This window comes from Penicillium angulare, assembly GCF_028827245.1.
Source record: "Penicillium angulare strain IBT 27051 chromosome Unknown utg000001l_segment0_segment0, whole genome shotgun sequence".
In the NCBI taxonomy this organism is placed as follows: Eukaryota; Fungi; Ascomycota; class Eurotiomycetes; order Eurotiales; family Aspergillaceae; genus Penicillium; species Penicillium angulare.
The window spans coordinates 1,174,934-1,195,495 of record NW_026623160.1 but is presented as its reverse complement, the minus strand read 5'-3'; the positions used below and the strand labels follow the sequence as shown (position 1 = coordinate 1,195,495).

The 20,562-nt window shown below is 48.0% G+C and overlaps 8 protein-coding genes across 8 annotated transcripts; 3 read left to right on the top strand and 5 right to left on the bottom strand.

The window, feature by feature from the left end:
• Positions 1 to 213: 213 nt before the first annotated feature.
• On the top strand, positions 214 to 3,485 carry N7478_000396 (mediator of RNA polymerase II transcription subunit 14; the record flags this gene model as incomplete). Its single annotated transcript, XM_056916612.1, has 2 exons — positions 214 to 885; positions 945 to 3,485. 2 exons carry the CDS (start codon positions 214 to 216, stop codon positions 3,483 to 3,485), a joined length of 3,213 nt encoding a protein of 1,070 aa, XP_056784492.1.
• Positions 3,486 to 3,755: 270 nt separating this feature from the next.
• Positions 3,756 to 6,047, bottom strand: N7478_000395 (DNA polymerase epsilon noncatalytic subunit; the record flags this gene model as incomplete). Its single annotated transcript, XM_056916611.1, has 1 exon — positions 3,756 to 6,047. The coding sequence occupies one exon, from the start codon at positions 6,045 to 6,047 to the stop codon at positions 3,756 to 3,758; it is 2,292 nt and encodes a 763-aa protein (XP_056784491.1).
• A 291-nt stretch (positions 6,048 to 6,338) lies between these two features.
• N7478_000394 (SHNi-TPR domain-containing protein) lies at positions 6,339 to 7,763 on the top strand (the record flags this gene model as incomplete). Its single annotated transcript, XM_056916610.1, has 2 exons — positions 6,339 to 7,421; positions 7,485 to 7,763. The coding sequence occupies 2 exons, from the start codon at positions 6,339 to 6,341 to the stop codon at positions 7,761 to 7,763; spliced, it is 1,362 nt and encodes a 453-aa protein (XP_056784490.1).
• A 410-nt stretch (positions 7,764 to 8,173) lies between these two features.
• Positions 8,174 to 8,863, bottom strand: N7478_000393 (yippee/mis18 family protein; the record flags this gene model as incomplete). Its single annotated transcript, XM_056916609.1, has 1 exon — positions 8,174 to 8,863. The coding sequence occupies one exon, from the start codon at positions 8,861 to 8,863 to the stop codon at positions 8,174 to 8,176; it is 690 nt and encodes a 229-aa protein (XP_056784489.1).
• A 980-nt stretch (positions 8,864 to 9,843) lies between these two features.
• Positions 9,844 to 10,475, bottom strand: N7478_000392 (ornithine decarboxylase antizyme; the record flags this gene model as incomplete). The annotated part of the gene is made up of 2 exons (XM_056916608.1): positions 9,844 to 10,235; positions 10,325 to 10,475. 2 exons carry the CDS (start codon positions 10,473 to 10,475, stop codon positions 9,844 to 9,846), a joined length of 543 nt encoding a protein of 180 aa, XP_056784488.1.
• Positions 10,476 to 11,062: 587 nt separating this feature from the next.
• On the bottom strand, positions 11,063 to 13,158 carry N7478_000391 (cleavage polyadenylation factor subunit MPE1; the record flags this gene model as incomplete). Its single annotated transcript, XM_056916607.1, has 4 exons — positions 11,063 to 12,402; positions 12,465 to 12,565; positions 12,638 to 12,935; positions 12,987 to 13,158. 4 exons carry the CDS (start codon positions 13,156 to 13,158, stop codon positions 11,063 to 11,065), a joined length of 1,911 nt encoding a protein of 636 aa, XP_056784487.1.
• Positions 13,159 to 14,072: 914 nt separating this feature from the next.
• N7478_000390 (histidine biosynthesis bifunctional protein hisB) lies at positions 14,073 to 17,696 on the bottom strand (the record flags this gene model as incomplete). The annotated part of the gene is made up of 9 exons (XM_056916606.1): positions 14,073 to 14,162; positions 14,220 to 15,659; positions 15,755 to 15,914; positions 16,379 to 16,404; positions 16,499 to 16,586; positions 16,649 to 16,781; positions 16,845 to 17,206; positions 17,265 to 17,610; positions 17,675 to 17,696. The coding sequence occupies 9 exons, from the start codon at positions 17,694 to 17,696 to the stop codon at positions 14,073 to 14,075; spliced, it is 2,667 nt and encodes an 888-aa protein (XP_056784486.1).
• Positions 17,697 to 18,092: 396 nt separating this feature from the next.
• N7478_000389 (putative autophagy ubiquitin-activating enzyme ApgG) lies at positions 18,093 to 20,552 on the top strand (the record flags this gene model as incomplete). The annotated part of the gene is made up of 7 exons (XM_056916605.1): positions 18,093 to 18,283; positions 18,348 to 18,456; positions 18,514 to 19,238; positions 19,300 to 19,444; positions 19,521 to 19,985; positions 20,053 to 20,415; positions 20,472 to 20,552. 7 exons carry the CDS (start codon positions 18,093 to 18,095, stop codon positions 20,550 to 20,552), a joined length of 2,079 nt encoding a protein of 692 aa, XP_056784485.1.
• Between the last annotated feature and the right edge of the window lie 10 nt (positions 20,553 to 20,562).

Here is a 20,562-nt window from a genome sequence, read left to right as displayed (position 1 = left end):
TGCACGGCCAATGATACGCATGGCACTGGGCAGAGAACTCACCTCTCGCCTAGTCTTCACTTTTAACTCCCCTTCCTACCTCAGCGCTTATTGATTTGCGCCTGGAACAGTGGTGGGTTCAACTATTGCTTGCTCTGTCCTGTGCAGAGGGGCCGGGAGGGGAAGGCATATAGAGAAACGGCGCCAACCGGCGATCTATCTTCCTTTTTAGATATGCCCGGCGTCATCATGGAACATGCCAGCGTTGATATATCTTCGCGACATTCAAATCTCAATGAACAAACGAATGGTGCGCCAAGTCACGACAAAAATGGCCGCCTCCCTATGTCCACGAACGGGCCGGTCCACGGGAATGGCATGGGGAGCGACACCACTACTTGCAATCAGTCCGGAAAACCAACAATTGAAAGCGCAGTAGTGCCATTTGAGCTACCGCATATTACGCAAGGGTTTTTTCTTTTCAGCACACTCCTCAACCGGGCAGTACAACAATGCTGGAATGACCTATCTGAGTTGGTGACAGAGCTGGCTGCAGTTCATGTCTCCAACGAAAGCTCAGCTATTCAAAATTCAAATGGGAAGTTTCCAGGAAACCAGTCTGCGGAGAATGTGCACAAAAAAGTGCGCATTCTGGACTTTGCTCAAGCTAAGAGAGCGGAGTTCATCAAACTCTTGGTTCTCTCCCAGTGGGGTCGCCAGGCGGCCGAGGTAAGCCGGCTTATTGACATACAAGGCTTTATTCGCACTCGGCACCAAGCGTATATGTCCGCGGTTCAATTCGTAGGTGAAATGAAACGGGACCTTGTTCGAGCGCAAATGGCCAATCCAGATCTCAAAACGGCATTGGAAGTTCTTTCGAAAGGCAGTGTAGCAACTCTCACACATGTGAGTTATCATGGCATACCCCCGAGACTTATGTGCATTTCTGACTTTGTCTCTTCTAGCTCGGCTACAAACCTCCCAGGCCCTTGACCGCGAGGGCCACTCTCAAAAAATTACATAAAATCAATCGAATCATTGGTGTGCGGCTGGCGCTCCATGACCAAGTGCCGTTTCCATTGCGAAATTATCGCGTCCACGATGGACGGGTCACGTTCATTGTACACGATGAATTTGAACTAGACCTGTCTGTCGCAGAAGAAGCGAGCACCTCACAATTTTTTTTCGTGGATATCCGATTCCTCTTCTCGCCCTCATCCCCCATACCAAAGGGGAAAGTGTTTAATGAACTGGATGCGAGGATCAACCAAATTCTTCATAGCGATGGTTTGATAGGATGTTTTGATTTCCTTCATGGCTTGGTTTTGACAAATAAGATCAACATTCTCTTTAAACAAGCAGTCGATCTTGCGCGAAGCTTATGGTCAGGTGCTTTGAGAATTGAATTTCTCCATCGAACGCTCGTTCTCCAATACTGGATAGCTAGAGCAGGACCTAAAAGCTGGCTAGAAATAGGTGTCCAAAGAGGCCGTCGGAACAATGAACTCCATGGAACCGCCTATGCAGTGCCACGAATCGGCCTTCGCTGGATACGGGATGGCCAACAAGCTAACGGGAGTGACATCCAATTTGATGCCAGCGACCTATCTATGGAGCGTGTCATGCGAAGTGTCATTGCTCTCCATACATCTCATCTGCTATTCACTGCCTATACTTCCCTCAAGAAGAGCATCTTGTTCTCAGACCATGTTCTTTCTTTACGGGCTCAACTATCCCTCACAGAGCCTGGCGATTGCTTTCTCGGTGTTCAATTAACACCATCCCGTTCTCTTCGAGTTTCCATCGAACCATCATCTGGTTCAATTACCCTATCCGGCGTGCCAGGTATATCAGAACGTCACGAGCCTGAGCGAGCCTCAAATAAATCGGCAATTGAAGAACTCCTGGCCCGTGTCGCCAGGGTTCGCTGCGCCACTGCCATTGACGAAATTGAATTCGGTATCAAAGCCCTTGGCCTTGAGAGTGTTGGCCCGAGAGGTTTAGGGCTTGATCCTCGTCGGCTATTCCCCGCAAATACAATGCGATCCGCCTTTTTCACCCATTCTCTTTGGGATCGTGGTTGGGTAGCTGCGGTGACAAGTAGTATGGATGGTGATAGCTGGTGGTTGGTCCAAGTCCGGTTTACGGAGCCCCGCAATGCATCCGTCCATCTTGTAAGAAACACTCTCATGTCAAGCCAACGGCGGTTTGACTACTCAGCGTGTGCAGAATTCTTACATGGCCTCACTGGCATGTTAGCGATTTGCTCCAACGGCCAATTTCTGGCCGATCTACCTGATGCACCTTCTTTCCCTCCGCTGGAAAAGATGCAGTTGGGATCGGACTTCCAAGTGCCGGATCTGTTTGTTCATTACAAACCAGCTGCACTCCCTCCAGCTCTCCGGATATCCTTGCCCGCGGGATCAGAGCGAGCTTCCTATCTAGAAGATACAATCCGGCTTTCATTTCACGGCATTGACCGCCAAAGTCAATCAGCTGTACTGATGGCTTACGGTACTTTCCGATACCGCATTAAGGTCCTCCCCACCCTTGTATCTCAAATGGATCCTTTACTCGTCATGCAAGACAAAGGTTGTGGGTTTGCCTTCCGCCTTCTTGTCCCTGCGGGCCACTCCATTATTGTTGGCTTGTTTGAACGGCTGCAGAGATTCGACTGTGTGCTGTCAATTCTCCAGTCTCTGATTCAGAGAAACATGACACCCCAGTCGCTATCACTTTCTCACCTTGCGTTCACATATGGATCCGATAAGCAGTTTGGGGCTCGATTCGACATCAACGTTTCGGGCCCTACTCTTGCTGATCATGTTGAGAACTCTCGGGCTCTTTACAGCTCAGATCCTTTATTCAGCTTACAACTCAGGATCAGCTTTGACAACCCAAGCCCCCATCGACGTATACAGCAAGCGCTGACTGTGGTCTTGAACCAACGTTTCACAGAAACAGGCGTGAACTCTGTTTTAGGCTTCATGTCTGACACCTTTCCGCTCTTGCAGTGCTTGGATCGAATTACCAAATCTACTCCAACAGAATCTTCTATTGTCCACGTTGTTGTTCGCAGTCCAACGGTCTTTCAATTTCATTACCCTCAGCTCAGCCGTCGATATCGTCTATCCGCTCGTCCTCGGAAGGGTCGTATGCTATGGTTACTTGAAAACTCCAGTCAATCTGAACCATCTGAAAAGAGTCATTCGGCAAGCATTACCAGGGAAAGAATTTATAAGTCAAAAGGTGATGGTTGGCAAGGTCTTGGAGATGGTGCTATCGCTTCACTTGAAAAAATTGGCAATCTGCTCTCGGAGCTCCATTCGTGTTTGAGTACCTGCACACCGGAGCCAAATCAGCAGAAACTTGCAACCACGGGCCAGAAGCCTATTACATCGGAGCAGTCAAAACAAAATGCACCTTCTGGTGCTGTCAAGCTAGAAGCGATCCCCCTCCAAAAACCAGATACCCTGGGGAAAGCCGATGTCATTACAATCGACTAAGCTGCCTTGAAGGTAGTATTCATTACTCCTAAAGAGAAACTACGACTTCTTCTCTTCTGGACTGTATTCCTAGATCATCAATGTGACATGTCTACTTCTACTTAGCTCACCTACGTTCCACGCTTTGAGCAGAAAATAGATCTTGGGACAAACATTAACTCCCATGGCGTCTTATTCATAGCATTGCTGCGTTTGTAACTAACGTAATTTTTGATAGAAGAGGTCAGTTGTCTCCAGACTGGGTGAGAGGAAGACGGCATTTTATCAAGATCAGTAACGCTCCTCCTTCACCTTGCCTCGGCTGCGTAAAACATCATATTCGATCCATCTCACCGTCGGGACAGAGCCATCAGGCAAGAATCGCCCAGGGTTCATGACATGACATCCTTCGTAGGTCATACAGAAAGGCGCCGCCTCCGAGTCTGCCAAAATTAAAGCTGTCGGTAATGGATATAACTGTACAGCAGAAGCATGATCCCATAGAACAGGCCGCAGGGGCAATGGGAACGGGGAAAGGGTTCCTTGATCGAGAATTGTCTTCACAAGTTTGCGGGCCCCTGACGCAGCCGCTGACACGGAGCCAGGCTTGCCTTCATTCCCTTGATCGACTACCTCTGGTGCGATAGAGACTGCGTCACCTGCCGCATTATCAAGGGCTTCATGCATCGTAGCGTCGGCTTCGTCGTTATTTGAATGCATATCAATAGCCGTACGTCTCAGCCTGCCGGAAACATCATCTCGGAAGATGACAATATCTTGCAAAGGTCCAAACCACGAAAGACGTGCCGGGTTCGAGGTCCAGACCACCTCTCCCATCGGCTCTGAGCTCTGTGATCTATCGAGTTCTGAATTGGCTGTTGCAAATGCACGTTTGATTCTAGAGGTGAACAGTTCAGGAATCGGGTGCCGCGGTATGGTAGATGCAGCACCGGCCGAAAAGGCTGATGCCCATGGATCATGATCACCGGGTACAAAAACAAAAGTCGAATGTTGTAATAGAGCAGGGAACTCAGCCAAGACAATTGCGAGGGAATCAAAATGCTCCTTGTATTCGATACTCCCAGCTCGGCCACCCCCATTGATGATAGCCGTTTGCACAAAATTGCCCATCAAAACAAAGGTTTGAGGACGGTCCACAAGAGCAAGGTCGTTGTAGGTGTTAAAGACCTTTCGAAGGGCGTCCAAAGCTCTCATATTGTCGAGGTTGACCTCACTCATCACCACCATTTTCAACCGAGGCGGCACCTCCATCGCCTCCGGTTCACCTCGGAGTGCTTTCTCTTGGATTTTTCTCATACGTGCTCCCTGTGCACGTTCACTTCCGGTCCCCAAGAAGTCCACCCATCCAAACCCACCACTGGAGCTCACTTCACCACTTCCCTGGCGACTGTTTGTTCCTAGCGATATGTCCCTTCGCTCACAAGGAGGACCACAGATCGATACACTAACGAAGTGGCCACCAATAGTTCCTCCAACGCCAGAGTTTCCACCCAGGACAGACCCCTTTACCATCTCCTCTTCTTCGTAGATACCATCTACAAGAACGATCATGCCAGGTACAAACCAAGCACCATCTTCTGGGATCATGCGAGCGTGACTCAGGTCCAGAGCCACACTTCCTGTCAGATCGACCAGAGTCAAATCGCCAGTGGGAGCCATAGACAGAAGGCCCAGCAAAAGATGCGAGCTGCCGCTTCGGCCTAGTAAATTCGCAATCGGTGTCAACTTGTAGGATTGCTGGGTCGCCATATTCGACGCTGATCGCCGAAGTGAAGGGACACCTGCAACACCTAAAGAACTTTGAAAGGATTCGTTGCGGAGTAATCTTTGGTAGACTAAATTATAGCGATCTCTGAATAAGGCGGTCTTGTGCAACGGGGGCGGGAATAACGTAGGCTTGGACTTGATCGTCTCGAAGTATTTCTTATCGACATTATAAGTCAAGCGAGGCAGGTCAAACGCCTCTATGACTTTGAGCCAATGCCGCGGATGAAGTGATAGCTTTGAATCATCTCCATCTGCATCGCCTGACTTAGTCCCTTCAGTAGTGGAACTTCCAGTTTCATTCCGCCCAGTGTCTAAGCCGACATTCAGTGGGTTTGCAGAAGCGTCATGAGGGTTGATTTTCCCTGCTGCAACTCTTCCGCCGCTCATACTCCCCTCAATCGTTTGTAAGATAGATTGCAATGATGCACCTTTCCCCTCTTCCACGATAACATTTCCGCCGGCTCTTTTCCAGTTTTTTGCGACCTCGTCTAGAACTCTCTCTGCAAGCCCTTCTTCTCGCCATCCCGAGCCGCAGTTCTTTCCCACAAAGACAGCTAGTGTCTGAAGTGCTGATGAGGAAATAGTAAGGTTGTGCTTGCGGGTGAACGTTCGGAAAGCCACTGGGCGGAGGGTGGACGGAGGAAGCAGAATCGGTAAGATAGATGTCTTCGTGGGAGGCGCATGTGTTTTTTGCATTCGAAATGGCCTTGCTGGTGTGCCAAACGCAGGCGATGAGGAAGGAATTAGGTTCTCAGCTCCCATTTTGAGGTGCCGTGGAGTAGCGGTTGGATCCATGGTGGACTGTACGAGACACTTTTCGTTTCTTTTGAGACAATTGTGATCAGAGTATATAGGTGATAAACGTCGCAAATAATACTAAGATTTGTATGTTCCTGGCGCGAGAAAACTGCGCCCTTAAGAAAGGATTTTGGACAATTTAGAACAAACGCTTTGCAGTAGGTGGAAGTAAAGTGGCAGACGCGACACGACGCGAGTCGCGAAGCTTATCCGTTATCGCTTATCGTCTCTTGTCTCTTTTCTCTCTCCCTTTCCCAGTTCGTCTTTGTCCCATCCACTGCCACAAAAATGTCTGACGAACAATCGAATCCTATTGCCCAGCCCCCCGAGGCTCTGAAAGAAAAGCGCGCCCAGCTGGACGACCTCATCACTCAAGCTGCAGCTAAGGATGCGACCAAAGATCATAACACCGCTTCGGAACTCTACTCGCAAGCGACTGAGCTACAAGCTGAATTGAATGGCGAACTATCACCTGAAAATGCAGACTTGCTGTACTCCTACGGAAAATCTCTTTACAATGTGGCTGTGAGCAAGAGTGATGTTCTAGGCTCCAAGGTCGCTGGCGAGCCTCAACCTCCGCCCAACAAGACCCCTGCGCCAAAGCCTACGTCGAGCACATCTCGCGCAGAGTATAACCAATCCAAGGGTAACTCCTCCAGTGATCTAAACAACAAAGCCGTGTCTTTACAGGAGAGCGCCACAAAAACAGACTCCGCGCCCCCCAAAGCGCTTTTCCAATTCACTGGCGACGAGAATTTTGTCGACTCGGACGAGGAAGATGAGGAGGACGAGGAAGCTGAGGGAGCTGATGAGGACGAGGAAGAAGACGATTTTGCGAATGCTTTTGAGGTTCTAGATTTGGCACGTGTGCTCTACACGAAGAAGCTTGAAGCAGCAGAGGAAAGCAGTGGCGCCAAAGGAAAATCAGCAGAGCTACCAGATGAACTAAAGCATATTAAAGAACGTCTTGCCGATACATACGACCTCCAGGCTGAAATTTCCCTGGAAGGAGAGCGATTTAGCGATGCAGTCACTGATCTCCGAACCGCCCTTGTCCTTCGATATTCCTTGTTCCCTTTCGAAGATCCCTCGGTTGCCGAGTGCCATTACAAACTATCTCTTGCTCTCGAATTTGCAGCGGTCCCGCAGGAGGGTGAGGATGATGAAGACGAGAAAGATAAGGCTGTGGACGAGGGAATGCGCAAGGAGGCGGCAACCCAGATGGAGCGTGCTATCGAGAGCTGCAGGGTGCGACTGTCACAGGAAGAGAAGAAATTAGAAACGGACAAAGATATGGAAGAGGACAAAGCAACTGCGACGAAGAGAAAGATAGCGAATGTGAAGGAAATCATTGCGGACATGGAGCAACGGGTAGGTTTATATTGACATTATCTTCTCGATTACCGTTTGGACTTTATTAACCTGCTTTCATAGTTGACTGATCTTCGCCGCTCGCCTGTGTCGGTTGAACAGGGCAGTCAAGAGAATGAAGCTTTCCTCAGAGGCATCCTTGGCCAAATTGTCGGACAATCCCCAGCCGACCAGAAAGCCCGAATCGACGCTGCTAGCAAGGATGCAACTGACCTTTCATCGTTGGTTCGACGAAAGCCAAACATTCAACCAGCACCGGCGCCTAAGCGCCCTGCTGAAGACGCATCTACTGAAGGTGAAACAAAACGTGCGCGCGTGAACGATGCCTCCTCTGCTCAATGATTACGAGGGTGAAATTCAGCCGTTCTGACTTCACAGCGTTCAATGAGTTATATTTGATTGCCTTATTTTTCTTGATCTCTTCTTCTTACATGATTGATTCATTTTTGAAACTCATTTTACTCTTCGTGCATGGTGGGGACTTGGGGGCTCGTTGACGTCCAGCTATATTTATTCCCAAACTTCCGTCAGGTAATAAATAAAATATCACCGCCACCTGGTCTCCACAAGAATAAAAATCACACGATCATAATCAAATGAAAAGGGGAAAACTTGAACGCAGTATGAGTATGGGTATGACGGTTAATTGGTTGTGGGCCGTAAAGCCTGGAGTAATTAAAGGGTATCATTTGTCAAATCAACGACAATCATTGCATGTAAAGGCCAAGACAGTTTAGTAGTGCGCTGGGGTCTCAGGACAGCCCGAACATTGCAGGTCGTCGTTCAATGATTTTACGACTTCTGCGCCGAGTAGCTAAACCTGGACTCCAGATGCCTGCAAAGAGGTCTTCACATTCGTCCTCATCCTGGCTATCGAACTCAGTCTCTAATGTCTCTCGCCCATTTTTGCCTTCTTGCGGGCTTCCGATAGTAGGCGAATTAGGGTCCGGGGGAGACTCCCAGCAGGAAGAAGTTGTAGTCCTCTTCGTCTCCAGTATGAATTTTCCCACTTTATAACGCTGAGATTCCTCTTCGGCAGTAACATATTTCCACCCCAAAATAGACCCACAGGATGCGCAGCTCACGTCACTAACTGTGTGAGCTCCCGTCACTAGTTGGCGTGGGACTGGGTGGTGTAGAATTGTATTGGGAAGGGACGCCGTTGGAGATGATGAAGCACTAACTGACACCGCAGCAACTGATTCGGCAGATACAAGGTATGCGCGCCCATGTCGACCTGTGAACCCTTTACTGATGATCTGAGATGCCAGGCAAAGGTGCACTGCACATCCTGTACACTGGAGGTAGGAGAGATGGCCATCTAGATACTTCGAAGTGGGGTCTGAGGAGCTTGGTTGAGAGAACCCCACATCTCGTTTATTGGGGAACGAAGGGAAGAGAAAATAAGGGAAAGAGGAAGAATCCGCCTTTTGTTGGGCCATAATGGAGTGGCGCTGTAATCATGCGTAAGAACAGGTGACTTGATTGCTATATAGACGGGAAACTGGGTGCAGTCACTGCTTGAGCTAGGGATGGAAGTTCAGATGTTGCTTCCAAGGTTTAAGTCGATCGCAGCTTATCTTATCAACGCATCATGAAATGGATTCTTGGAACCTCGGCATCTACTCCCGTACTACTAGTATACATCTCTCCTCCTCTTCTTCTTCTTCTTCTTCTTCTTCTTCTTCTTCTTCTTCTTCTTCTTCTTCTTGGGGCTCTCAAACGTATAAACGAATTATATATCTACGCAGATTTGTGTTTGTTCTATGCTTTTAATCCCCGACATCTTCCTCATTGGTGTGATACCTTACTGTCATTGGGAACTGGAAGGGAAAAAAAAAGGCATTGAGTATCGTTTTGTGAGTATAAAACAATAACAAATTAATAGCTAGCAAAGCGTCACTTAAAGCCCCATCTGGTCGAAACAAAGCAGGGAAAATTATGAAACACGAGAAAAAAGGACATCACGTCGTGGCTGTACGGGATATGTATGATTATGCCACTTGGGTCAAATGAAGATGGAGGAAGAAGGATAGACTCAATGTGTAAGCAGCCCTAGGGATCCTCAACTCACTAGGGTAGGATCTGTAGCAATCGTAAAACTGAAATAACTAGACTTCAGCAACTAGGAAGATCCATTTGGAACTGACGGTTGGACCCGGGTCACTGCCTGTTACCCATGGACTCAAGGTGGTTAGGTTGAATCCACACCATCCGAGGCTCCGGACGAGCTCCATTTCGTTAGTTTGCTGCGAGCGATTCACACAGGTGACGATTTGCGAACAGTCAAAGGCGTCGGTTCCTGCAAGTTCGAAAAGTGCAATCAATCTAGATAATGAATCAGTATTGACACATTAAACCAACCAATCTAGCTCATATAGTTTGCAATTTCAAGCTCAAACACAAATGGAGGGGGAGATAATTACCCAGACTTCAAGCCATGGCTAAGTGCACCGTCCTCGAGGAAGACAAAGAGTGTTCGCTCTCCATCCATGTCCGCCACGAATCCACGGTAAATGGCATCGCTAGTGTAATCCCACACTTCAATCCACTTTTGGATCCGATCTTGCATAAGCCCGATTTGATGTGGCTGAATGTTTTTAAACGCACCCATTCCCAGTGACTCCTGATTCAAGCCAGCCCCCTCACCAAGGAATGTCTTGAACAGTTTGTCACAGAAAAGTCTCTCACACTCTTCCGGAATGGTGTACGTTGCCTCCCCTTTGTATTCGGGCCGTGTGTTCCCGGGCCAGTTTCGTTCATTTTTGGCGGTGGGAATGTCGAGGGGAGGGCTTCGTGCGGATAATTTAGACCCTGAGGGGACCTCAGGGATACCACTGTGCTCCTGTTGAAGAGCGTCAGCAAGTGAAAGCAAGATGTCAGACTAGTAGAATGGAACATACCGGAACCCAGGGTAGTGCAGTAGTGGAAACCCTGAACCAGGGTGCTGGATGATTCAACAGAGTAGCAGCTGGCCAGGACAGTGGACTCCTGATCGAGGAACCATGTCATCTGGTTACAATTACTACTGTGATTATTGATATGTTTCGCCATAGTGAATGAGTTTCTGATAATTCCGACAGGATTGCGATAGTAAAGAGTCAAATAAGGGGTTGAACATAGGGTTAAGAGTAAGCTAGATGTGGAGGACAATGAGTGGGATGATTTTCGCGGTGTGGAATGCTGGGGCGGGATTTTCTAGCCGCTCAAGGAGAAGTGGCGGTGTCACCTGACTGGGAACTATAATTACACCTTATGGATGTACATCCATGGTATACCGACTCCAGTACCGTAATTCGATATTTTTACTTACTATATTGTTACTTTGACTTTAAATGATCTAAAAGGAATATGTCTTTGAATTATTTTTTTATTGAAAATGGCTTTGGTTCTTCTGTGTGGAGAACTCATCTAGAAATACATATGGCTCCAGAAACAATGCAAGGTAAATGAAGAAATGCGAGCCTACAGCCGAGGAAATGCATAGATAACAAGGCATAAAGCCTCAGGTGCAAAGAATATGAAGAAGTAAAACGGTGAGAGAGAAAAAGAAAAAACGGAGAAGAACAAAAGTATGCAGAAAGCGCGCTCCGCTCTCCCAAAGGCCGCAACGCTAAAATTCTTCGCACTATCATCCGAGTTCACAGTTCACGGTAATCACTCGGACGCACCCTTCGATTCCTCGCCTGATGACGTTGAGGATTTACCGGCTGACGAAAATAAGGTGAGTCCTCCTCCCGTGAATAGGGACCACTGAATGCTGTTCGCTGCTGGTTCGAAAAGCCGTTCATTCCTGGGCCTTGGAATCCGGGGTTCTGCATAGATGGGTTCATCTGACCCATTGGAAACATAGGCATAGATTGATCACCTTGAAACATATTGGGGAAACCATTAGCCTGGTCACCGAACATGCCCGGCTGCATTGGGTTGAATGGCATATTCATCGGGTTCCAGCCAGGACCCATTGCGTTGGGAAAACCATTGGGCATAGCCATCGGGTTCATGAAGCCCATCCCATTGTTATTGAAACTAGGATCAGCAAAAGGTGGCATTGTACCAAATCCATTGAAGGGCATCATTGGGTTCGGAGGCACCGGTGTCCCGTTCTCGGCTTCTTTGTGAGTGGAGTTAGGATTAGGATTAGAATTGGGATTGGAATTGAGGTTGGGGGTGGGAGCAGGATCAGGAGTGGAAGTGGGATTGGGACTGGGCTTGGGGCTTGAGTGGTCATCTCCTTTATGTTTCTTAGAGACATTGGCAACACCAGAGCTGTCAGATCCCTCGGCTATATCACTCTCAGCTGGTCGCTTCTTTGATTGACTAGAGGTGTCATTCACTTCCTCGTTGGGTTGAGCTTGGTCCTGTGATACAGAATCCGAAGCTGCGTCATGTTGTTCCGGGGCTTCATTGGCCGCTGGATCGTACTGGGCTGGGGGTTGCTTCTCCTTCTCCTTCTTCGCTTCCATCTTCTCTGCCTCATAGGCCTTGATTTTGGAAATAGCCGTATCATCCGGGGTGAGATTATCAAGCAAAACTCCCTCAGTAGCACAACCAGGGCAGACAAAGTCACTTTCAATCAAGGCATTTGAGATACAATCATTGCAATATGTTCTGTGACAACATGGTGTCTTCGTTGGCTCTAGGAACATTCTCTTGTCAATCGGGCATTCCAGACCCCGAGCCTGCAGTGCTCTACTCTCCTCCACCGCTGCAGCCTCTGCCGCCGCCGCCGCCGAAGCCTTCAGCTTCTCCTGATACAGTTCCCAGGCTGCCTTATCTGGTTTCGCAATGACGAAATCCCCGTCCGCATTCACCATGACCCCCGTATTCCTTGAGTCGTCGCTGGAGCCATCGGGGGCAAGAGATTCGGGCTTTTCAACTTTGGTTTGAAGGGATCGCGGAATGCCAGTTGATCTTTTAACCCGATATTTGCCGTCAAACTTTGGGTCATTGTTTGTTGGGCAGGCCTGAATCCAGTGACCTGAAATCAAAGGGTTAGTTGCATATTCATGCGCTGTAGGATAGGGAATAAAAAGAACACACCTTTCTCTCTACATCTGTAGCACAGATACCCAGGAGGTGGGGGGTGATCGGGAACATTGACTGGTTTCCCTCGACCGCGGCCAAACGGAACAGGAGTGGCACTATAAAATTTAATCAGCATCCTGGCTATCCGCTTGTATTATATCATTTGTTGAAGGTGGAATGGAGCTTACTTAGCCATCTCTTGTTGTTGTTCTTTCCACTGACTCGCCTGTAGGTTGAAGAGAGCATTAATCTTCTCCTCCTCAGTTTGCGCGTTCGTCAGCTCCAAGACATTATTGTTGACCGATTGTCCAGAGCCAGGTGCGCTTCGAGGGTTCGAGGGTTCGGTTCGGGATGCGTTGCGGGCGTTCACTGGCATTTTTCCAGAGACATAGCGAGCTGCGCCACCTTTTCCAGGGCGAGCTGCAGGTAATCGACGAGCGATGACCGATGTCGATCGGGGTATGATGGTAGTATCGTCATCGTATTCTGGGATCGGTCAGTTCGACGTTGTAAAGTAGCCTAGATCATACAACCTACCTTCTTTGGTGTCCTCATTGTAGATGGACAGCTCGAAATCAGTGCCATCACCCAATCTACTTTGACTGATGATCTCTCGCTTGAGCTCGAAGGCAGATATACCAGTGCCATCAAAGGTAACCCGTGAGGGTTCTTTCTGGGACTTGAATTTGAAATGAACAGACGATGACATTGTATTGGAATCTGTGATTGCGCAACCAGGAGTGAAGAGAATAAACCGGTCTTAAGTGAAATTAACCAACTTAAGGGACAGCGCAGCCACTAAGGGAATACAGGATGATAGGGGTGAACAGGAGTGTAAGTGGAGAGCAGGTTAGAGAGGGTAAGACCTCGTGATAACCTTTTGAGACAGATAGAACTCGAAGAGGCAACAACAAAGCAAAGAGTTCCCAAGGGTTTGCAAATGTCAGGTGAGATGGTTTAGGTTGAAGAACTCCACGATCAATACTGGATCTATCGATCGGAAAAGAAAAGATGAATTGAAAAGAAAATCTCTCTTGAATGTGGAAGAGTGAAAAAAAGGTCACACTGCATACAAAGAGCACTGATGAATACAATCGTCGAAATCAAGAATGTTGCTGCTGTTGCTTCATAACACCCACCACCGATAACCTGTGTCGTCGGACCAAATGCGTAGATCCCGTCGAGTGTTTCTGTGATCAGGAGCAAAGAACACCAAGCCGAACCTTACCAGACCAGGCCAGACCAGATTCAGTTTATAGCCTTACGAAGGTACACCGGGTACAGGGGGAGGGAGGGGGGAGGGGTGAGGTTGGTTATCGATGTGTGTCGGAGGAGGTTTGGCGGGGAGGGGAGGAGATGGAGGCAAAGATGAAGTGAAGTTGCGTGGCGAACGCGGAAAAGTCAGATGACACCGCCCGTTTTTACCGCCCGGCGCTTACGTGCTCTTTGGCCGGGAGGTGATAACTAAGTTATCATAGTTCTGATTTCTACTATTTAAATACTCTACAGGGGAAAAAACAACCGATAAATTTATCATGCAATTTTTCCCAATTGACTCTAATGAAAAACTCTATTTCGGATATTCAATGATTCATATATCACAAGACGAGACGGGTGATATCGTTATATCTTAGCCTCGAATTGTCGCACCAAGAAGCCATTGTCTTGCAAATAGTCTTTAACTTGGCTCACGGTGTACTCCCCGCGGTGGAACTAGGTAAATGTTAGCTATTATTAATGAAGTTGGGCAACTGCAGAGTTTAAACTTACCATGCCAGCTCCCAATGCAGCATCTGTGGTGGTTTGGTTGAACACCTCCGCAAAGTGTCCCGGGTTTCCTGCACCACTAGAAGCTATAACTGGAATCTTAATGGATTGTTTGACATCGTTGATCAGCTCCAAGTCAAAGCCACTATTGCTGCCGTCCTTGTCAATGCAATTCAGTAAAATCTCTCCTGCTCCCATGGCCTCCACAGCCTGCACCAGTTGTCGTACATCCATATCGCGAGTTTCTCGACCCCCCTTCACAGTACACTGATACCAGCAGTAAGATTGCCCTGCAGCATTAGGGTATGCGGTCTTCAATGTGTGGTGATTGGTAGAATCGGGTCCATCTACGTAGACGCGCTTAGGGTCCACACTCACCACCACAGCTTGTTTGCCATAAGCCTGGGAGATGGTTTCAATCGCTGTAAGACCGCTCAATTGCTTGCCAGCTTGGTAGTAATCCTCAGCGGCAAAGACGGCATCGGACCCAATGCTGACCTTGTCAGCTCCAGACTTGAAATACATTGTCGCCACGTCTAACGCCGGAATTTGAGTGCCGTCAGTGTCTACCGTGTCTCTGATACCCCCACCAATGGTCAAAGGCACGAAGACGGTTTCTGATGTCCGCCGTAAGATTTCAAGCATGGGTGTGTCCGCAACTGGGCAGTTTCGGAAGGAAGTGATGTTCAAAAATGTGACCTCATCCGCTCCTTGTTCATAATATTTTTTTGCCATATCAACAGGCTTGCCCAGATTTCGGACGTGACCACCTGCTTCTACCCCACTCTTTTCGCGCACATCATACTGGTCTCCTTTGGTGACAACAAGATCACCTGAATCATTTGTCCGTACGTCGAGACAAGCGATAACACGTCGAGTCAGTCCATCTGCTTTGCCTCCAATCAATTCCCGAGGAAGAGACTGGAATTGATCACCAGTCAAAAATGCTCGGATCGCCCGTAACCCTGCTGCGCCACTCTTCTCGGGGTGAAACTGAGTGCCGAAGATGTTTCCTCGACTGATGGCACCAATGAACTCTTGTTCGCCATAGGTAGCTGTGGCGACAGACCACCCATCCTTTTCAAGAACGCCGGGTTCGTAAAGTGCAGCGTAGGAGTGTATGTAATAATATTTGCTGGAAGGCCGTAGACCATAAAAGCTTTGCTCTTGTGATGCAGCCCCAGTGTTCATAGCCGAGTTCCATCCAATGTGTGGTACACTTTTAGCCACATCATCAAATTTTTGAATGCGAGTGGGAATTAAACCCAGGCCTGGAACGTCCGAATCTTCTTCGGATCCTTGGAAGAGTGCTTGTAGACCGACACAAATACCCATGAATGGCTTTCCGGCGCTGATATGTTCCCGAATCGGGCCCAGAAATCCGCCCTTGTCAAGTTGAGAAAGACAGTGACCAAAGTGACCAACACCAGGGAGGATCAATTTCTATCACATATGTGGATTGAAATCAGTAATCTAGAAGCAATGATGAAAAAAGGTAACAGCTTGAAGCCAAAAGGCTCCCAATTGACTCGACTCACGTCCGCATTCTTGACATCCTCTGGGGATTTAATCCATTCGACTTCATAACCCACTTGGTTGATCGCATTGACCAGGGAACGGATGTTACCTGCAACGTAGTCCAAAAGGTGAACAGTAGGCATGATGACAGTTCTTGCCCAAGCTAAAATATGAACACAGCTGCTAATGAGGAAACGGAGTTATGAACCTTTCAAAGTTGATGCCCCTCCAAAATTGACCCGCTGAGTCATTTCTTCCTTTTTCTGCCGGCAAAATTAAGAGGGGGTTTTCGATTTTGTAAGGTTCATTTCAACCCCTCCGAATGCGGCTGTTGGGGGTTACCGCCTCCGACGTCGGGGTTACAGTATGAGTAAATTTGAGTGTTTCACTGGCTAGCTATATACCAGCCAACGTATGTAGTTACAATTTAGCTTTACGTAAAGATTGGTGGTAGTGATAATTTGGTTTCTTCTTCTTCTTCTTCTTCTTCCCCTTCTCCGGCAAAAGGTCATGAGTTGGTGGCCGGCTTATCAGAAGCTTGCAAATATACCAGACCATTCGAAGGCTAGCCAGGTACAGCAGAAGTAAAGGTTAGTATTGGCATATAAATACAACGATTGATAGAGAGAATGGAGGTCGCTTACGGGGCTGAACTGCCGTAGCCGTACACCTGCAGCTTCCAGGATAGCAGCACTCTAGGTGTTAAGCGTTAGAGAAACCCTTGAATATTGTAGTAGATCAGGCATTTTGGACAATGTGCGTACGTCTTTATCCATATTATATCCTTGTGAGTAGACCACTTCCGAAATCCCAACCTGTGTAATCTTGACAGTACAGGTCAAGCAGGGACACCTGGAATTATTATCATTAGAGCGGTACATGAGAATGTTAGTCTTTGTTCAAGATGGCCTTACGTGTCACAGTAGAGGGTTGCACCTTCTCGGATACGCTCTCTGCCAGCCTCTAGCAGTGCATTTTCTTCTGCGTGGAGACATAGGCAAGTTGATAGTCCAACTCCCCCACCGTCGCCACGATTGCAGCGGGGACCTTGAGAGGGGAAATAGAATGGTCAGTGAGCGCGCATCATAGAGATCATCGATTTCCTCGTACATCCACCTTCATTGCAGTTTGCGAGGTGTCGGGGTGTTCCGTTGTAACCTGTACTGATGACACGGCGTTCTCGGACCAGAACACACCCTACTCGTCGTTTCATACAATTGCTTCTCTGTGCAGCAAGCGATGCAAGCTCCATGAAATATTGGTCCCAATTCGGTCGAAGCCGTTGCTCGTTCGCAAGGTCAAGGGTTTCTAGAGAAGAATGGAGCTCTTCTAGAGACGCGGAAGAGTTGAAGAGGCGTACTTGGGCTCGATCGGTGAGGTAAACACGTCCAATGTCCTTTTGATATAGATGGCGGTCATTCCATATGACAAATTTTTCAAGGTCCGGAGGATCTAATTGTCTTCTCCAGCATCTAAAGTATATAGCCAATAAGCCACAGCTAATCAAAGAGAGATGCCAGAGCCACGTACCGGTCGGAGAATCGTTTCCAGCGAAGACTGACTGGAGCATCTACACTCACGAGAAGGAAAAAGGGTCGTAAATGAAAACGGTCTAAGGTTGCGCTATCCGCAATGTCCGTCGTCACCCAGCGTCCTTGCCACTTTTTGGTCACGAATTCCAGCAATAAATCGGCTGTCTCAAACACAAATTCTGCTGTGGATTCTCCACTGTTCTTGATTTCCGACGCCTTTAGCCGCAGGTCATCATCCGGCTCATCGATAATGCCGTGGTGGGGTTTATGAGCAAGTTCCAAAAGTTGAAATCCTTGGTGTTGAATCAAATATTCAGCAATCGCATGCTTGCCCGCACAGATACCTATTCATTCAATATCAGTCTGCTTGTGGACAAGTGAATTTGATATCATGCTTATTGTGCTGACCGCCGCATAACCCGATAAGCATTTCTGCTAATCAATTTCCTCTGTGCTCCACACTAAGCCTTTCTTTTGTCGCTCTTTGTGCTGTTATTGAAATTTTGAAGTTCTGAAATTCTGAAATTCTGAAACTTTTCAGAAGGTAGGACAAGAGAGGATGCCTTGTAGTGGGTGAACGATCACGCGTCTTGGGCACGCGGATATTAAAAATGACCAGAAAACGGTTCGCGTGTGGCCGCGATTACATCACCCCCGCTCTTAAGCCCGCACTGCTCCTCCCCCCCACTTCCCCCTCTATGTATACTCTTGATCAACAAATCTTTGAGACTCAGTCTGCCTACCACATCCCAAAACAAGCAAAGACCGAAAGAAGTAAACCAACAGGACTTGCTGGAGGAGAGTGGGCATTTCCCTTACGTTCAAGATGCAATACACACCGTTTGCCTCTGATATCGAGCTGCCGTTCTATACGGCTCTGGCCTCACACAAGATCAATCATGACAAGCTGGACGATTCTGCTCGCCCAGTTTTGGGGCTCTATGAAATTCGCTCCATCGATCTCGCGAATTCTTCATGTCGAATGCAAATACATGGGAATGCTTTAACTTCCGCGGAGTAAGAAAGATTCCGCTCATCATTTCTATAAACGGGTCGATTCTAGGGCTGATCTTGAAGGCAGAGCACCCGCGGGGTTATACCGGGCAGAGGGTATGATCAAGAATGTCAACACAATCGAGGAATATCGCAATGTAGATAAATCCCAACTGATTCTACAGAGCGGGAAAACGGTACGAAAATCCCTAATCAGCTTGAAACAACATGTTAAATTAACCGTAACTTGCTAGATCTGGCACGCTATAAATGATGGCACAATATATTCTTGTCCCTCTTTACTGTCTTCGTTTGTTATTTTATCCTTTGCAGACCTCAAAAAATACAAATTCTACTACTGGTTCGCCTTTCCAGCCCTCCACTCCGATCCATCATGGGTAATATCGACCGAATCGCAAGGTATACCTGGAAAGGACGAAGCTGTCACCACAGGCCAAGGAGTTCCTCTACCAGCAGGTGAAAATATGGCTCTTGTGGACGCCGTTCAGACCTGGAGCTACAGCACAGATGACCGTCAACGAGGGTTTTTCTTGGCTCGCAGGCAGAAAAGAATATCGGGTGGCTTAACACAGAGCACCTGGCAGATTGCGCCTCTGTCTGAATATGAGAATGGTTTCTTCACTGGCGCAGCCCTCAAAGACCGCTACATATGCTTTGCAGACCCATCAAATTATGACACAGCTCCGGGCTGGATGTTGCGAAATTTATTGGTCTTAGTCAAGCAACGATGGAAACTTAACCGCATACAAATTCTACGGTATCGCGATGTGCAATCTAAACGTGATCAAGGGCGAAGTGTATCATTTTGGCTGGAATCCAAAGCGGAAGTGATATCGAATGCCGAACATCCCCCAGCCACCGAGAAGACGCTGCCAAAAATCACAGGTTGGGAGCGCAATCCAACTGGAAAGTTAGCTGGGCGGGTCGTTAACCTCACAGAGTATATGGACCCCGCAAGGTATACAACAACTTCTTTAAAGGCAATTGGTGAATTCAGTCACTAACAGTTCCATCTCCAGGCTAGCAGACCAATCCGTTGATCTCAACCTCAAACTCATGAAATGGCGGATAAGTCCGACATTAAATCTGGAAAAAGTCAAGCATACGAAATGTCTTCTACTTGGAGCAGGCACTTTGGGGAGTTATGTTGCTCGGAATTTATTGGTGTGTAAAGTTTTTCCCAAAAGCGAGAGAAAAGGTCGACCGCAGGTAGTCAAGAAATCACTAACAATGTTCAAAGGGCTGGGGAGTCAAGAAAATCACATTTGTTGATAAGGGCACTGTTTCTTTTTCTAATCCCGTTCGGCAGCCATTGTTCACTTTTACAGACTGTCTGAACGGCGGAGCACCCAAGGCCACCCGTGCATCCCAAGCCCTCGCTGAAATCTATCCAGGAGTAGACACTGAAGGGCACAACATTTCCGTGCCTATGGCTGGTCATCCAATCATTGATGAAAGTGCGACGCAAGCAGATTTTGAGAAACTCAAAACTTTGATTGATGAACACGATGCTATTTTCCTCCTCATGGACACCCGAGAGTCACGCTGGTTACCAACAGTGATGGGAAAGGCCGCAGGAAAGATTGTGATGAATGCGGCCCTGGGCTTCGATTCATTTGTAGTAATGCGTCATGGCGTTGCAGAAGTAGGGAAGGTGGCGAATCTTGGATGTTATTTCTGCAACGATGTTGTGGCTCCAGCAAACGTGAGGGGTTCTCTCTTCTTCTTGTTTTGCTGGTAGTGGGATTGTTTCATCGCTGACCATTTAGCAGTCTATTAAGGACCAGACACTCGATCAACAATGTACTGTCACTCGTCCCGGTGTTGCCGCCATAGCCTCCGCACTTTTGGTTGAATTGTTGGTTTCAATATTGCAGCACCCCCAGGAAGCATTCGCACCAGCTCCCCTGAAGCGTGATAATGAACGTGGAGACCACCCCCTAGGGTTGGTGCCTCATCAGATCAGGGGGTTCCTAGCCACATTTGAGAATATCACTATAACTGGACAGAGCTATAGCTGCTGTAGTGCCTGTTCAGAAAAAGTGACGGATATGTACGAAGAACAAGGTTGGGACTTTGTACGAAGGGCTTTGAATGAGCCAGGATATGTCGAGGAATTAAGTGGACTCAAAGAGGCAAGTTACTTAGTGAACAGTCCACCAATCCTGCTGCCGTTCTGACTCGGATTTAGGTTCAAGAAAAGGCCGAGGCAGCTCTAGTTGACGTTGATTGGGAAGACTCCTCAGAGAATGAGGAGGTCGAGATCCTGTAGATCACGGGGC